We start from the raw sequence: 27209 nt of genomic DNA, 5'->3' as shown, positions 1-27209 counted from the left end.
ATGAAACAAGCAATACATAATCCAGATGTATAAAGTTAGAGAGCTTTCCCCAACCACAGAAGATGACGTACCATTAGCATTAGACACTACCAATTGAGTAGTTGGTGTGCGGCTAATAACTTGATTAAGATCAAATGTCATGTGATCTGTAACATCCTAGGCAATAATCCAAGTGGGCTTTGGGGAGGACGTATAAAAAGCAGAACCTTTGGTGATGGCGATAGAAGCACAAGCTCGGGTAGCTGGTTTAGCAGGAATGATCGCATGCTTCCATGAGTCTACAAAGAGGGAGTGAATCGTACAGGGTCCTGACATCGCAACGAAAGTAAGATTTAATATGAGTGTGTGTTTGTGTTTAATGAGTTGATTTGAGAATTTGAGGAGTTTGATTTAGGAATTTGATTGAGGGATTTGATTTGAGAGGTATGTGTATAAGGAGTTTAATAAGAGGATTTGATTTGAGAGGTAAAGAATTTGATTTTGGGTTTGGGTTTGAATTTGAGGGTATGATTTGAGGGATTAAAGACAACCTAGGATCGATTGCTCTGATACCATGCTAAAACATGAATATGGTTTGAATACTTTAGGTTAATTGTATTCTTCTCCACCATGAGATATATATAGGAGTTTACAAGGGTACTTTACAAGGAAATAGGTACAGTAATTAATTAGGGGAATATCTCTTAATTATACAAGGATGTGTCAACTATGTAAAACAAGAAAGTAAATCACCTAATTACTTAGGAAATAAATCTCCTTGATTTAGTAGGTTAACTCACGTCAACAGTTTCAAGCTAATGGGAGCTTATGGGAAAGTTTAATACTTGTGCTCTTAAGCATGTTTACAGAGAAAGAAATGTGGTTCCTGATTGTGTTGCTTAGTAGAGTTACAATATGGACCTAGGTGTTTGTTTTCTTGATATGGCTCCGAGTTTGATTTGCTCTAGTCTTGTTGATGATATGCTAGGAGTCACTAGGACTCGGTTGGTATGTAGTGAGTAGTTGCTTTTAGGAGGAAGAGGACTGTAGCCAATGTCGATAGTGCCTAGCCCATTGCTACCGCCCCTCCCCCTTTTCCTTCATCTATGTTTCTATTCGCTCTCCATGTCTCCCTCTCTCTCTTGCACCAAGAATCACTTTATTTTATAGTTGGATTTTATCATCACTTTCTAAATGGCGCAAAAGCTTATTTTGTATACCTAGAGTTTCTTGGGTTTTTTGTTGTTGTTGTTAAGTTTGCCTTTTCTGCATAGTTAAATGAGTGATTATTCCCGTACATATTTCTAAAAGCATTTTGGCACTTGGGCAACTTAGAAATTGCGTACGGAGTTTCTTGAATCTTCCTTTATTAAATTCATGTGGGATTGAGAGCAAAATTGGATAAAGTGAACTTGAAACGGTAGGTTTTAAGGGATATGAAGGCAACTAAAATGAGGAAATTGAAGGTGGAGAGAGGAATAGAAGCAAAGAATGGGCGGCGGAAGGGGGCTACGATCGGGGTGGGAGGCTGTTGCACGGGCTTGTTTGTTTGATTTTTTATTATTATTAATTTTATTATCAAGGGTAAAATTGGAGACCAACGTCCAGTTGTACAAACAATTAAATATTTTTTTTTTTGGAAAATTCTAAATGAGTGTATCGCGAGCTGACGTGGTGATACCATACTACTCTATAATTTCTCCTCCACGCATCCACACCCACCTCTGAGCACCTCCCTACCCTCTACTCCCCAATTTCCCCTCTCAGCCACACCTCCTTATTGCCCAATTTTCAATTTAACCCGATGGATCACAACCCAACAACCATCTCACCAAGTGCCGATTTATCCTATCCATTGCCACCAACGTCACACCCAAGTTCCAAAACATGGACTTTCGCTCGATACCTCATCCCCAAGACTACTAACAGTTTAGCTAACAATAGGGGAAGTTTGCAGAGTTTCCGGAATCTTATGTATGAATTTATAAATTGTCAACAAATGATGTATGAACTTGAAGAATGTCTAATAGTTTGGAGGTTTTATGTAGTAAACTCATTTTGTTAGTTAAGAGAAAGGGCGCGTGGCAAGGAGTTTTTTTTTTTTCCTTTCCAATTTTATTTAAAAAGATTTATTGTATTATTTTTTAATAATGGATGGCTCTCTTTATTGCCACGTCATAAAAGACTTTTTGATGGTAGAGTCACAATGCTGATGAAACTGTAGTAAAATCAAAGTTTGTTACATACGAAACTTTCTTTATTAAAATATATTTCATTGATCTAATTGATGTGGTATATGAAATAGACATGTTATGTTATGTGGTATAAAAATATGGGATAAAAATGTGACAACTGTATCATTACTCAACTCGACAATGTACCCCGGATAGAAAAATGAAATTTAAGCAAAAAGGAAAAGGAAAAATAATATTAGATTTTTTTTGTTTGGGGGGGAGAGGTGCGAACTGACAAAGGGGCAGAGTGAAACAGAAGGGGATCGAGAGAGAGAGAGAGAGAGGAAGACAAAAAGCGAGGTACAGAGACTAGACAGAAAGAAAGAGCAGGCTCACAGATTGGAGGTCGATTTGAAGCGGAATAAATCTTTGTTGGTTCTCTGTTTAGGGTGCCAATCTACAGTTAAAGGCCTCTGATTTATAGGGGGTGGTGTTCTGAAACGTTGATGGAGTAATTGAAACTGGTGTCACATGCTTCATGGTGGTGAAAAGGAGCTGCGTTGAAAGTTGGAGCAAAACCCAGTTCTTATTTTCATGATCTAGCTATTTTTTTATTTATAAATAACTAGAAGTTCTTAAGTTCTACGTTTACAAGGATACAACTTGAAGATTTTAATACGAGATCTGTCGGTGGAACTAGGTTTTGGTTCTTGAGCACCTTAGCGGGGCTTTCTTTTGGGTCCCTTGGGACATGTTTAGAAATGGGTTTTATGATTCCGGCTTTGATCTTGGCTTGGTCTTGAATCAAAATGGATTTTAGATTGAAACTGAGGGTGCCCATTTGGAGAAATTGTTGGTTTTTGTGTGTCTTTGATGGGACTTGATTTGTGGGTCTCGAATGTGCGAGGAGTTGGGCCTTTGATTTTGGTTGCATTTTGAGGTGATTTTGGTTTGAAAAGTATTGGAGAACAACATGTTCTGGAGGGACCGCGAGAGGGAGAACAAAGAGCAAAACGGTGGTGGACCGCCTTGTGGGCAGGTTCGAGTGCTTGTTGTTGGCGACTCAGGTAGTTGATTGTGACTGTATAATTCTCTTCCTATGTCTTCTTCTTTCCTTTCCTTTTACTATATATATTTTTTTGTTTTTTGCAAATTTTAATTGATTTGTTCTGGATTGTGTTGTATGCTTGTATGTGCTTAATGATGTTCATAATTAGATATAGAATATGGATTTGGTTAGAACTTTGGATGCCAAATTGTTGTCAATATGAGTTTGGGTGCAGTTCTGATCAGAGTGGTTGCTGCCCTTTGGATTAGTTCAATTAAACATTTTAGGATTAAGAAGCACAACTGTGCTAGAGTGAAGAAACTTTGGTTTCGAGTGAGTGTCAAAGCAACATGAATACAGAAGCTCAAGTTACACATGAGCAGATTGCATTTAGTATCTTATATGTTGGTTGGAGAATTGTAGATTGGATGAGTTAAGAAAGAAGTGTAGATTGAAAAAGTTAAGAATGATATTGGTCTTATGTTGGAGACTGATCTTTTCATTTTAAGAAAGATCAATGCCTCCTGACATTTTGGAAATATGTTGGCCAGATATGGACGAAACCTCTACCTGATTTGACCTTGAATCAGCATTGAATATTTGATGCTTACCCAATCATGGAGTGATTCTATATACGTTAGTTTCAAGTATCAATATCAATTGTTGACATGCTTGATTGTTAAAGTAGATTATCTTAGCTTACTAGAAGGGTAGTGGCTTACATGTTTATGATAATGCTTTGCACAAAATAGTATTTGACAGGCGGAAATGCAACCCTCTGAATCTATAATTTGACATGCATATATCTGCACACGTAATTTTATAATGCATGCCGGAAGGATGTTCTTTATCCAATCTATGCCTTATTGTCCATTACATCTCATAATTTCGTGTGTAAGTATCAAACTTCATCTTTGGATTTTGATCAATTGGTAGGTGTTGGAAAAAGTTCTCTTGTTCATCTGATTGTCAATGGTTCTTCCATTGCTCGTCCTCCTCAGACAGTAGGGTGTACAGTTGGTGTAAAGGTAAGAAGAATTATTACTTTGATTCTGATGGGATATTGAGAAGTATTACTGAAGTTCAAGTCTCCAATAAGCGTTTACCATTTTTCTATCCAGCATACTACTTATGGAAACTCTGGTAGCTCGTCAAGCAGCATTAAAGGTGACGCTGAGAGAGATTTCTTTATTGAACTCTGGGATGTGTCTGGACATGATAGATACAAAGAATGCCGGTCTCTTTTTTATTCCCAAATTAATGGCAAGTTTGGGACCTCTCTCCTTTTTTAAACATTTTATTCTCCTTGTAACTAATATGCATGTTAAATATAAATAAGAGAAAAGGCCGTGAAGTAAACAAACTTTTGAGGACAAATTAATTGACTATTTATTTTTAAGTTAGAAACCAGCAGCCTTGCTTAGGCTTGTAAGTGCAGGCATTTATCATTTTTTTGTCTCTTGATGCATCCATCTTCTATTCATTAATGATGCAAATGTACATGAGTGGTGTTGACAAAATGTTTGTGGTAAGTCATGGTGGTATATAGTGATGGTCAATGTGATTGTACTCAACTTATCTAACGGTATTCAGACATTTATTTTTGTGTTTTGTTTCCTATCAAAAGAAATGGAACCAACATTTTGCAACCAGACTTGGATGTTTCAACTCAAGATATGCATAAAATTCATCTGCAGGTGTAATCTTTGTTCATGATCTCTCCCAAAGAAGGACAAAAACTGGCTTACAGAGGTGGGCAGCTGAGATTGCTGCGACTGGGACATTTTCAGCTCCTCTAGGATCTGGAGGTCCCGGTGGCCTTCCTGTCCCCTATATTGTTATAGGTAACAAAGCTGATATTGCTGCAAAAGAGGGTGCAAGGGGAAGCAGTGGCAATCTTGTTGACGTAGCTCGACAGTGGGTTGAGAAACAAGGTTTGCTTCCATCCAGTGAGGAACTTCCACTGACTGAGAGTTTTCCTAGTGCTGGAGGCCTTATTGCGGTAAGCAACGTGTTTTTCATTTCTTTTTGTTTTCCTCCCCACTTTTTCTCCTTGTTTATTGCCACTGTTCACATTATCACTGATGAAAATGAAATTAGTATCCGATGAAAGTGGTTGTGATTGCATTAGACGTGTTCAAAGGCAACTGAACTCATTTTTCTGTCCATATTTATTCTGATCTTTTGAGGCCATATCTAGAGCATGTTTTGGTGAACACAGTGTTCTGCTTGGTTTACTTGACCAAGGTGCACTTTAAAATGTTTTTTTAAAAGGAGTACTGTGTTCAATTTGAATGTTTTTGTTTTTGTTTTATTTTTATTTTTACGGAAACAAAGATTTCATTAAGTAATCATTGAAAGAGTTACAATCCAAATAGCAGTCTATCTGAACAAGAGAGGTCCATGCACACAAATCTGAGAAATTGAAGGCTCAAAAGTCAGCTAACAGCAGCTTTCCAATTAGAATGAAAATAGAAAAAGGAATATCCTTGAATTCAGCAGCTAATAAAGCATCACTCTGTCCCGTAAAGATGTTACCTCCTCCCGTAGCTTTCTTCGAATATTCTAGCCTTCCTTTACAGCCAACGACCCAAAGGATAGCCAAGACACAACACTTCAACATAGTTTTTGCCTTCCTCCCCAAAAGAAAAATGTTTTTGAACTTCTCTACCAATTATGATTTATAAGAGGCCGGGATCACCGAACTCAACCTTGCCTACCCCAAAGAGATTATACCACAATCTGAAGAGAAATTGGGCAATGGAGAAATAGGTCATCATCCATATTTTCCTCCCCACCTTTGCACAGAATACACGAATAGGGTGAGATGCACAATTTGGGCCTCCTTCATTGAATAACATCACAGGTATTGACCCTCCCATGAGCAATTATTAATCTTTACCTTCCAAGTTATTTGGACTCTGGAGGACGATTTGCCAGAAAATGTTTAGAGGACTCAAGTTGAGAATCTTTTTATCAACTCGCACTGGACACAGGGAAATGTTTTCAATTAAAGACAAGAGAGAAGAAAACTCAGCAGTTTCTATTTCATTTAATTTCCTCCGCAAGTTGGGATTCCACCTCATATGATACAATGATGAAGCTGACTTATTGTAATTAACGTATTATGAGAAGATGACAATCTAGAAAGAGTAGGCACTGGAAGGATACACATGAAGGAAATTCTCTCCACTCTGTCTTACCTGAGTCTTATCTCTCTCCATTCCCTATGACCCAGGTAGATGCTACTGCTAGTTGGCTTGGATAGTTGGCAATTTTTTAATGCTAAGCTGCCATGCAACTTAGAATTAGTGAAAACCTACCTGTTTTGCATAGCATTAGAATTTGTTGTGAGGTTTTACATTCATATTCCAAATGACTTAGAATGTGACAGAGGATTCTCTTCGCTATTAACTTACTTTCAAAGCTTGAAAGTAGCCATTTGAGGGAAATTACAAGATTGTGGCCATTGGCACGTGAATCATTAAAAAGACCCAAATCAATGTATACAGAAAATGTAAAAGATAATTTACCACTTCTAATACACTGATCATGTAACATAAGGATACTCCAAGATCATGAATATGAGACTATGAATAAGTAACTTAAAATGCATGTGTGACGTCCATTTATTGCTACAAAAAGTATAAAGACTCAACTGTATTGTGCTTGGTACTTGTATGGCCTTATTTGTTACACATTGAATTTGGCTTCTACCTGCTATTTGGTTTGTGTGGTTCATTTGTATGTATGCATGGGGAAATGTTCTATTTCTAGGCTGTCTGATTATGTTGTCAGATTGTGAATCTGAATCATTGCTCAAGTTTGATATTTTTCTGAACATTTTTAAAAAATACATAATTTATGTTTTTTCTTGATTGGCTATCTATTTTAATAAAGGGCCTTGTAAGTGGAGAAATAATGCAATTCAGCCAAGGACTCTTTTTAAGTGCTTCTGAAGAATTTTGTCATTTTCGGAGAACACTAAAACAGTAATGAGTTTCTAAAATAATTTTTTTACAGAATTTCTGCCTTTTTTTCTTCTTCTATGGATATTTTAATGTTTTAGCTAGCAGAGAGGGATATGTGATCTTTAGTAATTCACATATTGTTGTTAGTTGTTGTAACTTGTAACTATAACACTTAGTAGATGTTTATAATCACTCCTTTTATTTAATGAAGAAGAGAAGATGTGGGGTCACCTCTCTGGAGTTGATTGATGGTTTTATCTTTTCAAATTATGTTTTAAAACATTGGAACCAAAACTGTTAGGGCATTTTGTTAATATGAATTCCATTTACTGGAACAAGATGCCTGAACTTCTCTGCCATTCTGGTCGTGCACATTGGGTGTTAACTGTAAATCAGTTAACTTTTTCTCCACTGTAGTTTCTTCCTCGCATTTCTCCTGTTTTTTATCATTTTGGGTTCTTATTTTTCATTTGGTTTTAGTTTTGGTCCTCTGTAGTTAGAAGTAGTTTAATTCCTGGATGTAACAGGCTATACTTTTTTTTTTGTAACTTTTGACTTTGATCAATAAAGTCATTGTTTTCTATCCAGCAAAAAGGCCAATTTCTATCAGGGAATATAATTGTCATGTTTATGTTCTATATTCTTGTGAGGGAATCGTTGGTAACATGGAATCGTTAATATATGACGGTCTGTTGAACATATACAGGCTGCCAAAGAAGCAAGATATGACAAGGAAGCTGTGATGAAATTTTTCCGTATGGTCTGTATTTGTGGTCTTTGCTGTTAGCTTATTTCTTTTGTTGTATGAAAGATGTCCAACTCTTGTCTTGGTTGTTTCAGTTGATCAGAAGAAGATATTTTTCTGATGATGTACCTGCACAAAATCCATGGTCTGGTTCTCCAGTTCAAAAACCTGCACAGACTGTAGATGAAAATTGGAGTGATGAGGATCATTCCTACAGGAATTCCAGGTAGTTTCAGCCAGTTACATTCTTCTCTCCAACTTTTTATAGCTGTCACCATAATCTTTAAATAATTAATGGAGGGTATGCTAGCTCAGAAGTGAGATGGTTTTCCTGTAATAGAACGTAAACGGTGATTGATTATGTTTTGATCAAATGTGAAGTTTTGCATGACCCTGCCAGTTATGTGCCAGCAATCATCACACTTCTTCTCCTCTCAATAGGTTGTCTTACTATGTTTGTTGTGATTTTTCTTACCAAGGTTTTTCTTTTGCAGCTTGCGTGGTGACCCTTACAAGTACAACATGCTCCCTCCTCTTCCAGCGCAACGCAATCTGACCCCACCTCCCACACTTTATCCTCAGCAACCAGTTTCGGTTTCAGAAAACTACAGCCTTCCTAGATTTTCCCATACTAGTTACCCAGAAATCAGCAGTACAGGCAGATCAAAGCGCTCAGATATTAATGTCTAATAGTCGTTGCCTCCGGTTAATGTGATTACTTTTGCATGAATGAATGCTCTGTATGCGGCCAAAGTTCTTCCCATTTTGTTTCATTTGTAACTGCTCCATTGATTCTTTACATCCACAGGTTTTCATTGTAAGTTTATGTTTGTCAAGTATATAATGATTGATTCATCGACCTGAAAACTACGAACAGGCAATTCTTTTCATCAAGCTCTCTTTGTTTGCAAATTTTTATCGAGTGATGTAGAGTCGAAGACATCCGTGTCATATTTTCTTTTCAAAATATTCACTTTGGATGCGATCAAATCTTAATATCTTGTGACTGGATTAAGTGTAGTTAAAGCAACGTAACATACAACTGCCTGACACCTTTCTCAATACCCCTCAAACATGCAACGTAATTCTTTAAAGTTACAAGTCTGTTGAATAGTCAATATAGATAAAATAAAAAGTCCAAGTTTCAATTTTTATGTGACTAGTTTGCCTGAATTTCCAAGTTGGTCCGACATTTAATTTTGTGACCCTGCATTTGTAGTTAACAATTCATTGCAATTCAAGGTCATATAATTCCCACGAAAGCAGCATGTGCTTGTCGTCACTAGTTATCAGTCTTTGTGATTGATCAAATGTCAATTTTACCCAACGTCCACTAAATAACATTACCCTAAATTTCCTTTTAAGAAACAAAACCCCAAACAAAAATTACCCTATCGGTCATTCAGGAAATTTCCAAGTCCCAAAATGCAATCATTTTGGCAGAAATATTCGATAAATATTGTTCAAAATTCAATAAAAATCATGAAATCGTTATGAAAATTTGGAAATTTCTAATGATACTTTGAGATAAGTATTATTTATTTAACCAACAATCTACATATGTAACAAAAGAAATTGATAAAACTTAATTGCATGGACTTGTGAGACTAAGATTACATGTAACGGAAGCTGACAAACTCTGTTACTAAAATTTTATTGCCAAAATTTTTAAGGTACAACTGTCAAATGTTCCAAATCCAAACAATTTGAGTGCCTTATATAACATGGTACAAATTGACATCTTCTATGGCCAGTAATTGATTTCTGAAGGATGACGCCGGTACATCATCCTATACTTGTGTACAGGACAAGCATCGGATAACATCCTTCTAAGATCCTATACTTCAGATCTTGATCTGAAACAAAACCTGATCAACTACTTTGATTCAGTTTCAGATAACTTCCTTCTGAGATCCTTGAGAGCATCTACAACTTCTGAATCAAGATTGTGCTTTAATAACCTCCCTTGAAAAGAAGTAGACCTGAGAAAAATAAACCAGAATTCATTAATAGTTGGAATCAAATTGATAAAAAGAAGTAGACCTGAGAAAGGTAAATCATAATTTATTAATAGTAGCAATCAAATTGATATTTTCGCCCACCAGCAAATTCTGGCATAAAGATGCTCAAAACAAGGACCTCAAATGCTTTATTAATTTATATGATTTGTGGGACACTTTTTTGGACACCCGAGAACACGATCACTTCCTTGAATACTCAGAAAAGTTGCACCATTCGCTAAGAATGAAAATTTGAGAAAGCCAGCAGCATTTTTGGCAAGAAACTTACACATGGCTACTATTTTCGAAAATATTTTGGTAAGAATAGTTTTTTCATGACTATAGATATCCTTGAGCAGATGACTCATAAATCAATTAAAAATGTACCAGCATATCTTTTGGAAGTTGACGTGACACACCTTGTGCCCAAACCAACACATGACACTCCTGTCATGTGTAAAAGGCATGAAACTTCGTCTAACAAGATCTGACTCCGATAACCACACTGAGCTTCTCATTGTGAGTAAATCATGGATCAATCCAAGAGTACCTCATTCAATGGCTAAAAGTGCTCATCCTTTAAGGACTGAGCTTAAGAGCAACACAGCTCTTAACCAGTAAGTAGAACAGGCTGAGCTCCTCTAAGATAGTGTCTTTAGATCTGGTGCTGAGAATGGTCACTTGATATACCTATTTTTATCCCAGACATTGGTGGGAAAAGTGATGTAGAACAACCCGTAGCTCAGAGTAAACACTTGAGCAATAGAACAGAGAAGAAATATGAGATCGAGAAGAAGAATTAGAGATCGAAGAGACGAAGGGAAAGGGAGGAATCAGAGAGTTTAAAGTAAGGAAATTTATCATTAATCAAGTCTGCCTTATAAGATTGCAAACTACAAACTGCTCTATTTATAGAGCCAAAACCCTTTTAGTTTAGGAAAAGGAAAAGTAAACTTGAAGAAATAGGAAAACAAATTAACTAATAAGAGATCCTTCAACAACAAGGAATCCTTAACTGAATTAGAAAAACTAATAATAGGAAAACTAATCCAAATAGACTTAGGAAAACTATTCATATGCATTCTGCATCATTCTCCCCCACCAAAAAGAACTCGACACCGGCGAGTAAACCAAGATTAAGGACGACGACGACGTTGGTAGGTATTGATGATAGGAGGACAAGATGCAGCCAAATCAAGATCATGAAGAGCATCCTGATAACTGTGTAGAAGATTGGAATCCAACCGGCGAAATTAAGCTTCTGTAATCCCTATCCTCAATAGCAGGCCTTCCAACCCAACGAACCAGATAACAGGTAGAACCTCCAGCAGACGAGGCTACAACTTCATGATCCAAGACATCAGCAATTTGATCTGTAGGGGCAGAACTGGTAGAAGGAATACGCGGCACAGGAGGGGGAATGGAACCCCGAACAATATCCATAGAAATAGGTGGAGAAAAGGTTCCCCGATAAGGAGATAAATCAGCAACATTGAAAATGGGACTTATATGCATATCTGCGGGCAACTCAATCAAGTAAGCATTGGACCCAGGCTTCATAATGATACAATAAGGACCCAGCGAATGAGCATGAAGCTTCTTAAAAGATTGCTTCGGAAAACACTCAGGACAATTCCGCACCATAACAAAATCCCCTTCCTGAAACTCCTGGTGACAACGATGAGCATTGGCTGCTAGTTTATAAGTGTCGGTGTGCATGGATATCTGCCGATGGACGTCATCATGAAGTTGGCCTAATATGTTCAGCAAACAAAGTAGCAGAATCTGATGCGCAGGCAGCCACAGGAAGAGCAACCAAATCAACAGGTGATCGGGGAGAAAACCCATGAACAACTTCAAAAGGACTCTTACCAGTACTTCGATTAACTGAGTTGTTATAAGCAAACTCAGCCACATGCAACAAGAAATCCCAATTACCAGGCTTATCCCCAACTAAACAGCGAAGTAAATCACCGAGACTGCGATTAACCACCTGAGTTTGACCATCCGTTTGGGGATGAAAAGCAGAGGAAAACTTCAAGGCAGAAGTAACGGAGACGGGGAGGCCATGCAAACGGACTACTTCCTTAAAAAATAATTTTGCCACATAAGAAGCATTGGTATTTTTGGCACAAGGCAAAAAAGGCACCATTTTAGAAAAACGATCAAGCCTTAGGTAAACCAAGCACGATATCCATGCTAAGATCCTTCCATGGGGCATGAGGTATCAGCAGAGGGGTATATAGACCTATGTTATGTTTGCGAGCTTTAGCTAGCTGGCATGTGCAGCATTGGGAGATGAGATGAGCAGCATCACGTTTTAAGAACCACCATGTAGTTCCCAAAATGTGCAGCATTTGCCAAAATGTCCTGTGAGGCCACCACCATGTAGTTCCTAAACAAGGAATTCACGAAGAGAAGGACGGGGAATACATAATTGTGTTCCTTGAAATAAGAACCTATATCTTGTAATAAAGTCCACATTCGCGACGATTACCATTAGAAACTTCATGAAAAGTAATTCCAAAATTTGGGCAAGACGAATACTCAGTCTTAATACGATCAAACCCAGTTACCTGAACTGTCATTGTGTGCAAAATAGTAGCCACACGACTAAGGGCATCGCTTCCTTATTGTCAATGCATGGGCGGTGTCGTAAAACAAACATAAAGATCTGTAGATATTCGGACCATTTAACATGTCGACTGCTAATGGTGCGTTGAGAGTGGAGATACTTCAAAGCTTGATGATCTGAATATAACACAAATTCGTTTGGTAGCAGTTAATATTGCTAAACTCCTTAGCATAATTAGAATAATGCTGCTTTGCTTCATTAAGTTTCTCACTAAAGTATGCTACAAGATGTCCTTCTTGGCTAAGCACACCACCAATCCCGACTCCGGAAGCATCTCATGCGACTTCAAATACTCTAGTCATATCAGGATGTCGAAGAACAGGCGCCTAAGTAATATTTTGCTTCAAAATTGTAAAGGCCTTGGCAGCCGCAAGTGTCCAAAGAAAAGCTCCTTGTTTCATACAATCAGTGATTGGTGCCATAATAGTACTGAACCCTAGAATAAATCGTCGATAAAAAGAGGCGAGACCATGAAAGCAACGTTCCTTTGTCAAGGTCATGGCTGCTGCCAACCAATAATAGCCGCCACCTTGGCGGGATCTGTGCTAACCCCAGCCGCAGAAATATTGAACCCCAAGAATAAGACTTGCAATTGAAGAAACGAACATTTTTCAAGTTAGCATACAGTTTTTCCTGTCGTAAAGGAAAGAATATTGTCCTAAGATGTTTGAGATGTTTCTCCCGAGAGCGGCTGTATATATGTATGTCTCAAAATAAACCACCAGAAATTTACCAATATAAGGCCATAACACTAGTCATCACCCTCATAAATGTGCTAGGTGCATTGGACATGCCAAAGGGCATAACAAGCCATTCATATAAACCATCAGGGGTTTTAAACATGGTTTTCCACTATCTCCTTCACGAATACAGATTTGATGGTAGCCACTGCAAAGATCTATCTTAGAAAACCATTGGGAACCAGTCAAGTCGTCTAGCATATCCTCGAGTCATGGTTTGGGGGAATGACACTTAATTGTAATTTTATTTATGACGCGACTATCAACACATTCGGCAGGAGCCATCCCTTTTGGGGGTAAGGAGAACTGGAACAACACAAGGGCTTAAACTATGACGAATAAAGCCCTTATCCAGCAAACCCTGAATTTGTTGATTCAATTTCGCTCGCTCAGGTAGATTCATATGATGATGGGGAAGATTAGGAATTTGCGAACCAAGAATAAGTTCAATGATATGCTGAATCTCTCTCGCTAGAGGTAGTTCATTGGGTAAGTCATCAGGTATGACATGAGAGAATTCAGTGAGGAGCTACTGTATGGGTTTAGCAAGTGGAGTGGGGGTGCTGTCGATGTCGGTTTAAGCTAGAGAGCTAAGACCACACCAGTGTCTTGCAGCGTGTGCAAAGTCTACAGGTGATAAAATACTCAATCGATGCTCTGAAGCCTTCTCTGTAAGTGACAAGAGTTGGTTGAACATCCTTAGTTGGTTTGATGGCTAGATTGGAAGGCTTTAGCGTTATGTTCCTTCCCTCATGTTGAGAAGTATAGGTGTTCTCACTACCGCAACTTTTCACACAACGGTCGTAAAGCCATGGCCATCCTAGTAGCACGTGTGCGACACTCATGGGTAGGATATCAGAATAAAGTTGCTTATGACAGGGACCTAGTTGAAGAGGAACAAGACATCTTTCAGTAACAAGTAACTTGGTTTTATCGACCCAGCCAACATGAAAAGGATGGGGATGTGGCTCGACCTGAAGGTGAAGGCGATCGACATCAGTTTTAGAGATAACATTCAGCATACTTCCCCAATCAATAACTAGTTGACATCTATTGGTACCATAAGGGACGTAGGTTTGAAAAATACTTTTCCATGAATCAGGAGGTGGAGGTGTAGACGTTGAATAAATACAATGCATAACACTTAGTTGGTGAAAGTTCTGTGGGGACAATGAGAGGCGATGTGGCCCTTAGCGTGGCAACGATAGCATTCGATGTGAGCAACCATGGATGGAGATGGTCCTTTTTCTGTTGCAGGAACCGTAGGAGCAGTTGGACCGGCAACGCCATATTTGGAGCTAGGAGTATTAGGATTTGGAGTAGGAGTGGAAGAGTGCCCGGAATACCCAGTGTATCTTCATTGTGGGCGCAAAAAAAATTCAACTTCCAATGCGCGACAAGATGCATCTTCCAAAATATGCGGACGGAGCCAACAGACTTCACGCTTCATATCGTCACGAAGACCATGGATAAAGCAAGACAATGATGTCGGGTTCTTCACGAAACCCTGTACGCATCTTGTGTTCAATAAAACGAGCGGGGAATTCAGTAACAGTCAAACTTCCTTGTGAAAGGGTCCATAATTGATCATATAATTGATGGCAATAAAAGGTAGGAAGATATTGTTTGCGAAACTTTAATTCATCTTGTCCCATAGAGTCACAGGCGGCTATCCACATAGTTAGAGTTGCTCCACGGAATTCCAATATTGTCTAGCGACTCCCTGTAGCGTCATCTTACCAATGAGAAGTTTATGAGCATCAGTCAAGTCAATCCGTCAAGTCGTACCAGGCGAAATAATCTTCCATGGCTTGAGCCCAATCAAGAAACATCGTAGGATCCCCATGACCATCAAAAGTGGGAGCGGTAGGCTTGATGTGGTGGATGACATCGTTGTCAAAATGGCAGGGGGGATGAGTGTACTGATCATGTGGAACGGGTGGCAGGGTAGGAGCCTGAGTAGTCGCTGGAGGAAGTCCCGTTGTGTGTTGGGTATAATGGGGCGATGGCATAAACCCAAAAGAAAATAAGGGCTCTAATTGAGCCTTGGGCGTTTTGAGCAAGAGCCCAATTGAGCTATGCGACATGCCTTATGGCACGGCCTTGAATTTTTTATCCACCGGTGAATTTGGCAGAAGGCCACTTCTTGGCGATGGCGTACACGAACTCAAGAGCACCGCTGAGGTAGAAGAAGGTTCAGCGTGTCCAGCCCGAAAGTGATTGATAAGCAACTGAACGGAGTCTTGGAGTTTGGTGATGGCAAAGTCCATCGTCGCACAAAGTTTGTGAGCCTGTACCAACTCTTCTTTGTGGTCAGCGCTGAGCTTGGAGAGTTGGGTGTCAATGCCAGCGATATCGTCAGAAACTTTGTCTTGGAACACATGACATTGTTCCGCAAGGCTGGCCACGGTTTGGGTTGCCATGGCAAAGAGCAAATACAAGCGAAAGTGAGGGAAGGTTCTGATTACGGATTGATGTAGAACAACCCGTAGGTATTAGAGTAAACACTTGAGCAATAGAACAGAAAAGAAATAAGAGATCGAGGAGAAGAATTAGAGATCGAAGAGACAAAGGGAAAGGGAAGGAATCAGAGAGTTTAAAGTAAGGAAATTTATCATTAATTAAGTCTGCCTTACAAGATTACAAACAGCTCTATTTATAGAGACAAAACCCTTTCTAGTTTAGGAAAATGAAAAGTAAACTTTAAGAAATAGGAAAACAAATTAACTAATAAGAAATCCTTCAACAAGAAGGAATCCTTAACCAAATTAGGAAAACTAATCCAAATAGAATTAGGAAAATTATTCATAAGCATTCTGCATCAAAAAGCTTATCTGGTTATCCTCAAGTACACTTATACCATCTAATGTGGCAAAGGTTTAGAGTTCTGAAGGCTATGGCAAGATGAAACAGCATGAACATAACTTCTTGTGTATTAAATTTTCCAGAGCAGAAAATATGATACAAGTTTCATCTCAAGTAGAACAGACCTGTGTTCCTGAAGCATCCTCTCAAACTCCTTTTGTGATGCTTTAATCTATACAAAACAAATGAATTGGCATCAAAACAGAGATTCATACATCAAATTATAGGGATTCTAGCACTATGCATTCTCTCAGCCTGTTTAATATAATTCACTCAAACATTAAAGGCCCATTTGGTTCGCGGATTACACTTCTTGGGAATAAACTTCCCATGTCTAATCCCACGAGATGGGAATGGAGGATGTCCATTCCCGTGTTTGGGAACGATGGGAAATAAGGACTAGGAAATGTCATTTTCTCCCATTCCCATATTTGGTTTGTGCAGTATTAGAAATGAAAAGTTGATCGGTTTTCCAACAACACCCTTGATTTTTATCATTAAAAGTTATTAATATGAAGAGTTGTTTAAGGGTCAAAAGTGGTTTTTTAAAATAATAACATGGGTAAGTTAGTCCAAAAAAATTGCATTAAATGCTTTCCCAAGTGGGGGGAAAAAGTTTCCCAAGGTGAGCTATGAACTTCCCCCCCCTATATGGGAAGTCCATATCCATGAGTCCATAATTGCATTCCCAAGAGTGCACTTACCAAACATGGGAATGCAATTTGGAACCCATTCCCAAGCTCCAAAACCTTGAACCAAATGGGCCCTAAGTTTTAACTGATAAATAAACTAAAGCATGTCTTTAGGTCTATCACTGCAATGTTTTAAAGATGAGGTATGAAATTGATACATGGCCCAAACTTGGAGGGTGTAAAATGTAATTAGGCCCGAGTTCTGAACAAATCTAACTGTTCCTAAGAAATGAATGTTAACATGAACAGAAAGACTGATTTTAATTAGTACATACTACATTGTCCACACTCGACATCATTGAACAAAATGGCAACACATCATACAGTTACATGCCTTACCTCAGAAACCAACGCCTTGCAACTCCAAATGAAGGCTCCCTGAAAAATAACAGTATAAGAGTCCATATCAGGTTGCTAAGGTCATGATTCAGTGAATGTTGAAGAACATCAGCCATGTGAACATACAAGATACCTAAATCTTGTTTTACAAATTGTAAGGGAATAAAATAGCATCATGCTACAATACGGAAACAAGTTTGCTTTTTCTTTCCGGGGGATGGGGGACTCCACAATCTTTCTTGGTTTTGAAGCCAAGACGCACACAACCTTTGTATTCGCAAGAAGGCTAATGCCACTAGGTCTCAGAGCTTTAAATTCTGCAAGTTCGAGGAATTTAAATACGAGATTGCAAGAGTGCTCCAGTGAATTGTCGAACAATATTACTAGTTGTATAAAACATGAAACAAAAGGAATTATTAAAGAGATTACTTCAAAAGATTAGTAAAGCACAACTTAACCCAACTTAAACTCATTGGGATGGTACAGGGGAACAAGATGGACTCGGGGGAACAAGATAGCTGCAAATAGTATGCTGCAGTACCAACAAAATTTGTGGCAGCCAGAAATGGGACATTACAGGAAATACAAATATATTATATGCTTGGACTTTACGCATCAAAATTGGAACTCCTTGATAATTTTAATAGTTTAACAAAGATAACAGTCCAAATTTATTTAACAGGATCAGAAGAAAAATCTCATTTACACCGGAATTAAGAGGAGAACACATACTGCTCCATGTGCTGCATGCTGCTGAATATGATCAGAAGTCACAACCCAAACTTTAGGGCATCCATCCTCCCTTAAGGCTGCAACCTGTTACATATAGAAAAATCACAAGTTACAGATCAAGAAAAAGAAATACACATAAAACAGAGCAGAGAAGCAAATACCAGAGGGTAATTGAAAATTGTATTGCGAAGCTAACCAGTTTCAGGCCTAGAACAGTGCACAAATGCAGTTGTGTACTACAACTGAGATTCAGGACATCAAGTTCTTTCAAACTTTTGTACCGCATACATGATGCAACTCTTTGTGTACCAGTTACCAAGTGATATTTAAGAAATATGAGACTCTTAGATTACAAGAGACATTAGGGCCCCACCAACAGCCCAAGTAATTCACAGGTTCTCACCCATAGGGTCTGCCTGGTGAGGAGGGTCATGTGACTGATGCCATACACAGAATTAACCTTTTTGTGCAAATGAAAAGCCTTCTCCCTAAACCTTTTTACGGCATACGTAAAACCCATCCCTTATATTTTTTCCAGCAAGTCCTCCAATATATATTATGTATTTGTACTATGGTCTGACTCAAAGAAAAAAGTTGTAGAGAACGATAAGCTTCGACTCAGACAAAAAAAACATAGTTTATTTTATTATTCATTAAGTGAAGTGATTTTTGTGACCAAAATGGACCAGAAGGAAGTAGTATGACCCCATCGTGTCCTCCTTACACTGTTACTGGTTCTAGTTATAACATTTAGTAGAGAACAATCTCTAACCTTTTCTATAACAATCCTGTCTGAAATGTAACCATCATTGTGCCGAACAAGAACTCTTAATAGCCATACATGGACATCCCATTTCCATATGTGGATATAAATTTACAAATTTCCAGTAGCCTCAAAAAAGAAGAAAAAGAGAAGAAAAAAGGAACTTGAGAAAGGGAGATGAAGAACATCATATTGCATATTCAACTGAAAGGAGTACACACAATTTATACAGAAATCCATGACATAATCTGTTAATGAACTCTACAAGAAGACCTAAATTTAAGCTAACAGCCTTAGGCTAAAGCCTAATAATCAGCCATTAAGCTAAATGTCAAATAACTCAAAAGGAAAATTTTGAGTTGTTGTCCTTCATTTTGTTTTCTTTACCACTCTCATCTAAGAACCAAACAAAAGAAAATTATGGAATATATAGAACATTCTTTTCTTTTGCATTCTGCATGGATTTTTACCACTAAGCTTAGTGTTGAACACAAATCTGGACTCCTGCAGCCTTACCTGTAATCAATGTGTTTAATATACTATATAACCCCAATTTTCCAAAATCCTATATCCACCAAACCCTAGCCACTTTTTTCTTAATCTGACATTGTTGCTTCCAGAACAACCAAATTACCATTATTGGGGGAACTGCTCATAGCCACAAAACAGCATCCATGACTTGGTTTCCTCTTTTTCCCTTAAACTCCTGACCCTTTCCTCTTTCTTTTCACCATAAATCCTTCACTCTAAATCTTCTACCCCAAAAACCTTGCTGCCATAAACAGCTTGCAATAAAAAACATAGCTTGTCAAGTAACTCCTATTATAAGCAGTGCTCTATGTTAGGTATTAGCCTACTACATCTCACCATCCTGCATCAGAATTTTTACCTCGAGCTCAATATAATATGGGATATCCTACATCAAATGAAAAAAAAAAAAAACAAGCATGGGACTTTGTGTTACCAATTAAATAAGAACCGCAGACCCAAATCAGGTAAACAAACATAGCTTTATTTCACTTTTGAAGTGACTGCACAATTCTAAAGTTGGTTTCAGCTTCAAGTCATTCCTCACCTCTTTCTCAATCCACGCATCAGCACAAGATTCACCTGAGTAAACTACATCGACACTGCAACATCGTGAATTCTTAGGATTACAGTTCCTTAGATGAAGTGATTTAGTACCAAGGTGATTTAATCAAGCATATACACTAACAGCTGAGTGTAACTTTTTTTTTTTTCATCAAGTTAAAAATTGAAAATTCAAGAAGACAAACTTGCCATTCAGGATGACCTTGATGAATAACAGAACAATAGAGTTACTAATACGTTATTTTCCCACCAAAGAAATAAATACAAAAGATAAAAGTTTATGGAGAATCTGGAAAACGAAAACCATTTCATCAATCAACTAAAGTTACAGAAGAAAAAAGTTATTAAATCATCTCTTATGATGTCTCAAGAGGCAACATGCAAGTATGTTGTGATCATATAGTCTTGAATCTCCTGATATCTGCTTCAAATGTCATTAGGCGAGGCCCACAAAAAAGGAAAATGTTAAAGAAGCACAAGGGCTAATAGAACTTTTTCCTTTTTGGTCTTCAGTATAATCTGAGCTTGTTTGTAAGAAAATAACACCAAAAATGATTTTTTTGGATAAGGTTTAGATAAAAATAAAATATAAAAGGAAATTCTTCGCCAAAAGAAGTTTCAGTAAACAATTTCATATGGTGATTTCCATGAACTTGCATTGGAAACTTATCTGCACACACACGTCAAAACTTTAAACAAAAATTTGGGTTAACCACATAAAACACCCCAAACTTTGGGGGCCATTTCAAATTGGTCCTGATCTTTGAAGACTAAATTCACAAAACCTACATGTAAGCATCTGTCAATGAGTCCGTTTATGTCTGTTAAATGATGATGTGGCAAATATGCGTCCTGTATTTAATGCTTAGGTGGAGTCCACATAGACCAAAAAAACAAACTTAATCAAATATTCAGGATTAACCCACACCACCTACCACCAAAATTATACAAAACGAACCCAAATTATTAACCAAAAAAAACAAAGAAAACGCTGAAGAAAAATATAATCAAAGCAAGTACGGTGTGGCTGGGGGTGATGGGATTGGAGGTTGCGTGGTGGCTCGTAGGGTGGGAGGTTGAGCCCCAGGAGATCGGTGGTGGGCTATGAGGGTGGGTGTGGAAGGGCTAGGTGGTTGGAGCTGTTGGCTGTGGGTGGAGTCCACATAAGCATAAAATGTGGGAATCACATTTTCCATGTCATCATTTAACAGACATACTAATGGGCTATTGACAAATGCGCTTACGTGCAGGTTTTTCGTGAGTTTGTGCATGAGCTTATAGGGTCTTCAAAGATCAGGTACCAACTTGAAATGGATCTCAAAGTTTAGGAGGTTTTATGTAGTTAACCCTAACATTTATTACTAACCGCGTCAAATCAAGTTCAGTCAAGTGATTTGTCCCAAAGTTTCGGGGACCAATTGTGTATGTGCTGGTGGAAAAATGATATTCCTTAAGCATGCAGTGGCATATTTTTAATGCCATAGCATTCAAATGATTTGAGGTTTGGATGTTGAAGATTAAAGCCCTTTCACCTCAGGCTTATCATCCAAACTCAAAGTTATTACACTAGTACATTGAATTCAGACAAAATGAGGATGTTGAAAACAAGAAGTGAAATTATACTCACAAATATGCACATGCACATGCAAAAGAACAGTACAAGGTGCAGTTTTACTCTGCCCTCCTCACCCAAAAAAAAGGGCAAAAAAAATAACCAAAGAACAAGTCAAGATTTTCATTGATTAGTAACCACAACAGGTATTGTACCCTGAGTTCAGAAACAGTACCCATTAAAATCTTCCTTGTGTGTGGGGAGTCCAGACATCATGGCATCAAATACAGCCACCACTTTCACCTCTGTAAATGTTTCAGAAATAAAAAGGTGAGTAAAGAAGATTCAGATTAGAAAGACAAAAAAGGAAAAATCAAGAAAACCATTATGTTGAAACTATTCAACATGGCACACACAACATGAGTCATGTACCGAGTTATCAGAGATTTTTTTTTTCCTTCCAAATACAATATTACAGCAAAACTTGATGAAGCTACTGATCAACAACTTTGTCAGATCAACAAAACAAAAGAAGAAGAAGAAAAGAATAGTCATATTCAATCCTGGACTGCTTTCTCCATTGCACACTAATTAACTTTGATGGAATTCAATTGGTAAGTATAAAATAAACTTAGGAAACTATAAAAGGCACCTAAGTGAACTTAACAGAGACAGCAAAACTAAATGACATGGAACATAAGATATCAGACTACTCAACTAGTTATAAATTTAAGATCCAGCAGTTTGGTTTGCACTGCTATTTTTTGCACGCACGCTCCACATCGGAAGTAAATGGAAATTACAAAATGCATAAACATTGAGTGAAAAAAACTTAAAAGCAGAGTATCAAACCCCATACCACCTATAATTGTTCAACAGTCTTGTTCCTGTTGCATTTCTCAAGCCATATAACAACGACGGGAAGAGTGGGTGAAAGAAATAAAATAAAAATTAGAAAGAAAACAAAAACCTAAAAAGATGATTTGTTAAACAGATTGCATATGATGCAAAGCTCTTTTGCAAGGACATATCAAGAAAAAAATATTTTCATTACAAAACACACTCACTAACACCACAACTTGTTATGGTCTATGGAATGTAGTCAACAAAGACACAACAAAACACACCTTATTCTTCTTCTTTTCATCCTTTGTTTCTTAAAGAAATCATTTCACGGCACTCTTTCAAAAGTGGCTCAAGTTCCCTATAATTGAAGGGCCCGTTTGATAACCATTTCAATTTTAGTTTTGTGCTAGAGTATAGAGGAAAAAAGAGGGAGAATAGAAGTGAAAATGAGAGTGGAGATGGGATTGATAGGGACAATGAGAGGGGAGGGTGTGAGGGAGGAGTAACAAAAGTGAAAACAAAAACTAAAAACTGAAATCTATTTGAAATTGTTTTCACTTTCAAGTTTTTGTTTTCACTTTTCTTACTCCTCCCTCCCATCCTCCCTTCTCATACTCTTCTCAATCTCATCCTCAATCTCATTCTCACTCTCATTTTCCTCTATACTCTAGCACAAAAAATGAAAACTAAAAACTAAAATTGAAATGATTATCAAACAGGCCCAAAGTTAACCACCCAATTCAATGTTTATCCAAAATCTATTCAAGAAATTGCAAACCTCTTAGCAAGCTGAAAGTTACAAGTTCATCGATTAACTTTTGGCGAGCCATATCAAGTCTCCCATTGATAAAATGTTTCTTCAGCTTCGCCCAATAACCGCATACGTTATACCCATCAACAAGCAAGACCGGAACTGCAATGTCCCAACCCTGGTTTGTACTGCAAAAAGAAGAAAGAAAGAAAAAAAGGAATCAAAGGGCAATAGATTTCCAAGAAGCATAAAAGGAGAGGAAGCTGCAGAGAGCATTACTAGTAGAGGGTGGTGGTTGGATCACGATAGAGGTCTAAGTCTTCTGGAAGCTGTTCCTTGGGCACCTTCTTTCTGCGGTAACTGGTAGAGTGCTTAGGTGTGCTAGACTCTCTCTTTTGGTACTCCTACAAGATGTTTGAACATATGAGATAAACATGAAGGAAAACTTCTACTTTTGCATGCCAGAGTAGTGTGTAGGATTGTAAGCAAACTACCTTCCATAACTTCAAAAGCTGTAAATTCTGCCTGACATTTGATGTAATCCTGGGAGGACTTGGCTCGGAGCCCTGTTGACATAACACAAACTCTCTTAAAGGACATGTTCATACACCAATATTCAATTCACATTAGCAATATTCAATTGACATTGCAAAATAAAGGAAGGAATTCATGAAACTTGCATACAAAAAAAAGAAGAAAAAAGTGAAAGGAAATGAAATAGAGAGAGAGAACCATTGGAGTAGGAGATGGAGGTTGCTGAGACTTTTTCTTGTTGTTGTTGCCCTTGGCCATTATAACAAACTTGACACAGGAACAAGAATAGCAGCCATGTGGCACCAGAAAGAGTAAAGACGACGATGGAGCCGATTTCATTTCATGGACCCCTCCCTCCCTCCCTCCTCCACTCTCGCTGGTTTGGTCTAGTCCTCCTCTCTGTTGTGCTTGTGACTCGTCTCTCAATTTCTCATAATTTCACCGCTTTCGACCACCCCACCTTCATCCCATTCCCACCACAACGAGAGCCCTTCGCCATCACCAATCTTTATCCACTTGTCATATTTTTCTTTTCTGTTTCCTTTATTCGCCCATAATTTGTTGGGTCATTTACAAAAGAGACCCAACCACGAGTCATTTGCAAAATTTGTTTTTATAAGAGCACTTCCAGGCGGTTGGAATCTTGCCATAGCAAGGGGGCTAGGGCTGACACTATTCACAGAAATAGTGTCTGCCCTTACAAAAAGTAAGTTCCACTTCCGGCAGTTGCCATGGCAGAGGTATTATTCAATTTTTTGTTTTTTTCACAAATTTGTTTACCTAAACAATTAATTTGGACAATATATTCGGATGAGATTTTCTGATAAAATATTCGGATAAGATTTTTAGATAATATTTTCGGTTTCAAATTTCAGATAAATTTTTTTTTTCAAATTTCAGATTTTCAAATTTAATGCTTTGGTTGTGGTTAGTTTTTTTATACATTGAATATTTTGAATAAAAAGGAATTTTATTTAATAGTTTCTTTGGTAACTCAAAGAAAACCAATACTACTAATACAATAAAATACATGAATTCCAACTAATTTTTAAAACAAAACATTAAAATACAATGAAATGAAAAGGCAAGCAAACTAACGGTTTTCATCATTTAACCAATCCGTATTGCTAGGTCTATCATCACGAAAAAGTTTTCGTCTCATAATAGCCTTTCGTTCTAGCTTCCAATATTGTTTTGTTTCAGGAGACATGTGGCTTGTATTCATGGTCATGGTTTCCCGATCCTTCTTTTCTTCATTTTCTTTGCGTCGATACTCCCTTTCTTTGCGTACATACTCCCTTTCTTTAGCAAATTCTATTGTCATTGCCCTATCATCTTCTTGGACTTTCTTGTCTATTTCAATTCTCAAGGCGCTTTGCCTTGCAATTTCCTCCAAAAATTTAGAGGTATTACTCATAGGATTAACTCCTCTCTTTGCCTTTGCCGCCTTCCTCCCCATAAGCCTCGGCTCCTTTTGAATGGGTAAGTCTTCACTCATAGGGGATTCCATAGGCGAATCCGAAGCTTGTGAATCATGAAGTGGCGTCTCGTTTAACACCACCATTGGAGCCGTTGGAAAAATGCTAAATCTCTTACAATGCTTCACCACCTCCCAACATTGGGTATGGGTGAAACTTTTTTTCCCTAGTCCAGTAGCACCATAGAACATTTGAGCTTGCACAATCTATATATAAAAAAATTGAATAAGCAAGGAACTTAAAAAAAAAAATGGTAATGCAAAAAAGATAAACATATGAATGAAAATCCAAGAAATACTAACAACATATAAAGAATGCAAGAAACATTCAAATAAATATTAGAAATACAAGAAATATAAAAACAATATAAAAATTGCAAGAAACATTCAAATAAATATGGAAATACAAGAAATATTAAAAAAATATAGAGAATGCAACAACCATTTATATAAATATTAGAAATACAAGAAATAATAACAAAATATAAAGAATGCAAGAAACATTTAAATACATATGGAAATACAAGAAATATTAACAAAATATACTAATTGCAAGAAACATTAAAATTAAAATTAATAGGACATTAAAATTAATAAAATGAAAATTACAAATAATTACCTCATCGCTTAGATTTTCCCCGCTTGCATGATTATTCATCGCTTTTGTGAGGGCATCTCTCCATTTCCCCAACTCTTTGTTGAGAAGTTTCCACCGACTTGACAATGCACTTTCCGTACTGGTGGAATCCGATCTTTCAACAAATTCGTGAAGAATTTTTTTCCACATTTGACTGAATTTCATCTCATTACCCGATATGGGATCATGACTAATTTGGACCCAACACTCACACAACAAGACATCTTCCATGATGCTCCATGCCCCTCCGGTTTCTTGAGAAAAAGCCATAATGATAGAGAAAAATTATACTTAAAAATGAAAACAATTTATAGTAAAAAGTGAAGAAAATATTGAATAGAAAGTGAATAATAGTTGGAGAAGGAGAAGATGTATGAGAATTTGTTGTTAAAACTGAAGAGTAGGTGTTGGTATTTATAGAAAAAAAAGTCAGTATTTTTTGGGATTTTTAAAAAAATTTACGATTTTTTCATCATTTTTGCCTGGAAAAATTCCAGCCGTTGGATTAGACAAGGCGAAATCGAAGGACGAGAGGCTGCCACGTCACGCATCGCAAAAAGTCGACGCGCGATTTTGAATTTTTTAACGCTTGCAATGCACGCGCTAACGGTAAAAATTTACAATCACGACGCCACGCATCGCGATGACTTCACCGCACTCGGGCTCTCGCTCTGTTGCCTCCGCCGCCAGCCCAAGCAAGTGGGCCCCACACGCCGGCCAAGACTTGTTGCCGAAGTCGCTTTGGGCTCTCCCACCGAGCCCGAGTGGGCTGCTGAAAATGCTCTAAGGGTTTTCTCACTAATAATCTTTGAAGTTTTCAAATTTTTAAATCAATCACTTTAATTTTTTGATTCACACGTCAATTTAGTCCATTATGTTAAAATATGTGTTAAAATCAATTTGGTGCCTTTCCCTTATGTTAAATTCGGTAATGCCACCAACTTTAAATTGCGTTTGGATGAGGAAATTTAAAAGTATAATAAAAGATTTCATAAATGACGGAATTTAAAAAGACGAAATTAATGTTCTAAAATTTGTAAAATTTCTTGTTTGGGTGATGGATTTAAAACAAGGAATTTAACATTTATTTGTAAAGTTATCTTTTTTAAAAATTTAATCTCTCTTGGGATTTTAAAAATGACGATTTTTAGAGAGAATTTAAAATTGAGATTTGTGATCTCCAAATTCCATGTTTTATCCCATGCAGAATTTCTAAATTTATATAGTTTTTTATCCAAACATGGGAATTGGTTTATATCAATTTAGAAATTATGACTTTTGTTAAAATTCTAAGTTTATTTCCCTAATTCAAACGAACTGTAAAAATTCCGTGACATTGTAAAACTTGAGTAAAGATGGCATTTTTTTAGTAAAGGCATGAGTTTTAAAACTAAAATGAGTTGTATTTTAATGAAAATACATGTTTAAAGTGGGTGGTCAAATAAATTTTTGCCTAAATGTAATATCAAATAACAAATTGAAGACCAAAAATAATAGACCACATCAATTGATTTTGGAGTTTGAAACCCCAACTTCAATATTGCTTCATTAAAATATAAATAAATAATAATAATAATAAAACACTTTTAAACTCAACAATATTACTCTTTTTTTTTTAAATACCTAGAGCTTTGAAT

At 37.3% G+C, this 27209-nt stretch overlaps 4 protein-coding genes and 1 pseudogene across 5 annotated transcripts; 1 reads left to right on the top strand and 4 right to left on the bottom strand.

Annotated features, from left to right (window-relative positions):
• Positions 1 to 2350: 2350 nt before the first annotated feature.
• LOC103318933 (Ras-related small GTP-binding family protein) lies at positions 2351 to 8884 on the top strand. 2 transcript variants are annotated; one of them, XM_008220390.2, is made up of 7 exons: positions 2351 to 3220; positions 4138 to 4229; positions 4323 to 4464; positions 4899 to 5203; positions 7879 to 7932; positions 8013 to 8143; positions 8412 to 8884. In XM_008220390.2, exons 1-7 carry the CDS (start codon positions 3127 to 3129, stop codon positions 8605 to 8607), a joined length of 1014 nt encoding a protein of 337 aa, XP_008218612.1. In that variant the 5' UTR covers positions 2351 to 3126; the 3' UTR covers positions 8608 to 8884. The 2 variants fall into 2 exon arrangements, with proteins under 2 accessions (XP_008218612.1, XP_016647518.1); XM_016792032.2 differs by lacking the exon at positions 7879 to 7932.
• A 653-nt stretch (positions 8885 to 9537) lies between these two features.
• Positions 9538 to 23933, bottom strand: LOC103318931 (yacP-like NYN domain protein). The gene is made up of 10 exons (XM_008220388.3): positions 23657 to 23933; positions 23419 to 23490; positions 23204 to 23328; positions 22952 to 23112; positions 21563 to 21632; positions 19759 to 19813; positions 17921 to 18004; positions 17189 to 17227; positions 16283 to 16329; positions 9538 to 9899 (listed from the first exon to the last, which is right to left on the bottom strand). The coding sequence occupies exons 1-10, from the start codon at positions 23795 to 23797 to the stop codon at positions 9794 to 9796; spliced, it is 900 nt and encodes a 299-aa protein (XP_008218610.1). The 5' UTR covers positions 23798 to 23933; the 3' UTR covers positions 9538 to 9793.
• On the bottom strand, positions 10872 to 11986 carry LOC148919368 (uncharacterized). Its single transcript, XM_089044844.1, is given in 2 exon segments — positions 10872 to 11186; positions 11188 to 11986. Coding segments are annotated over 2 exon segments (780 nt in total). The 5' UTR covers positions 11835 to 11986; the 3' UTR covers positions 10872 to 11053.
• On the bottom strand, positions 14932 to 15858 carry LOC148919367 (uncharacterized; annotated as a pseudogene).
• Positions 23934 to 24551: 618 nt separating the features above from the next.
• LOC148919366 (uncharacterized) lies at positions 24552 to 25891 on the bottom strand. Its single transcript, XM_089046277.1, has 2 exons — positions 25555 to 25891; positions 24552 to 25142 (listed from the first exon to the last, which is right to left on the bottom strand). The coding sequence occupies exons 1-2, from the start codon at positions 25840 to 25842 to the stop codon at positions 24552 to 24554; spliced, it is 879 nt and encodes a 292-aa protein (XP_088902403.1). The 5' UTR covers positions 25843 to 25891.
• Positions 25892 to 27209: the final 1318 nt, after the last annotated feature.

This window comes from Prunus mume, linkage group LG2, assembly GCF_029339155.1.
Source record: "Prunus mume cultivar Tortuosa linkage group LG2, ASM2933915v1, whole genome shotgun sequence".
Classification (NCBI taxonomy): Eukaryota; Viridiplantae; Streptophyta; class Magnoliopsida; order Rosales; family Rosaceae; genus Prunus; species Prunus mume.
This window is presented reverse-complemented; position numbering and strand designations above follow the sequence as displayed.

Bases quoted from the DNA above. Each gene is read 5' to 3' on its own strand.
- LOC103318933 (XM_008220390.2), top strand. From the start codon at position 3,127: ATGTTCTGGAGGGACCGCGAGAGGGAGAACAAAGAGCAAAACGGTGGT. The intron at 3,221-4,137 runs GTAGTTGATTGT...ATCAATTGGTAG, and splicing joins GCTTGTTGTTGGCGACTCAG to GTGTTGGAAAAAGTTCTCTT. The intron at 7,933-8,012 runs GTCTGTATTTGT...TGGTTGTTTCAG, and splicing joins TGATGAAATTTTTCCGTATG to TTGATCAGAAGAAGATATTT.
- LOC103318931 (XM_008220388.3), bottom strand. From the start codon at position 23,797: ATGAAATCGGCTCCATCGTCGTCTTTACTCTTTCTGGTGCCACATGGC. The intron at 23,491-23,656 runs GTTCTCTCTCTC...TTATGTCAACAG, and splicing joins CTCCATCTCCTACTCCAATG to GGCTCCGAGCCAAGTCCTCC. The intron at 17,228-17,920 runs GTATGTGTTCTC...GTTATTTTTCAG, and splicing joins AGCATGCAGCACATGGAGCA to GGAGCCTTCATTTGGAGTTG.
- LOC148919366 (XM_089046277.1), bottom strand. From the start codon at position 25,842: ATGGCTTTTTCTCAAGAAACCGGAGGGGCATGGAGCATCATGGAAGAT. The intron at 25,143-25,554 runs GTAATTATTTGT...TTTTATATATAG, and splicing joins GGGAAAATCTAAGCGATGAG to ATTGTGCAAGCTCAAATGTT.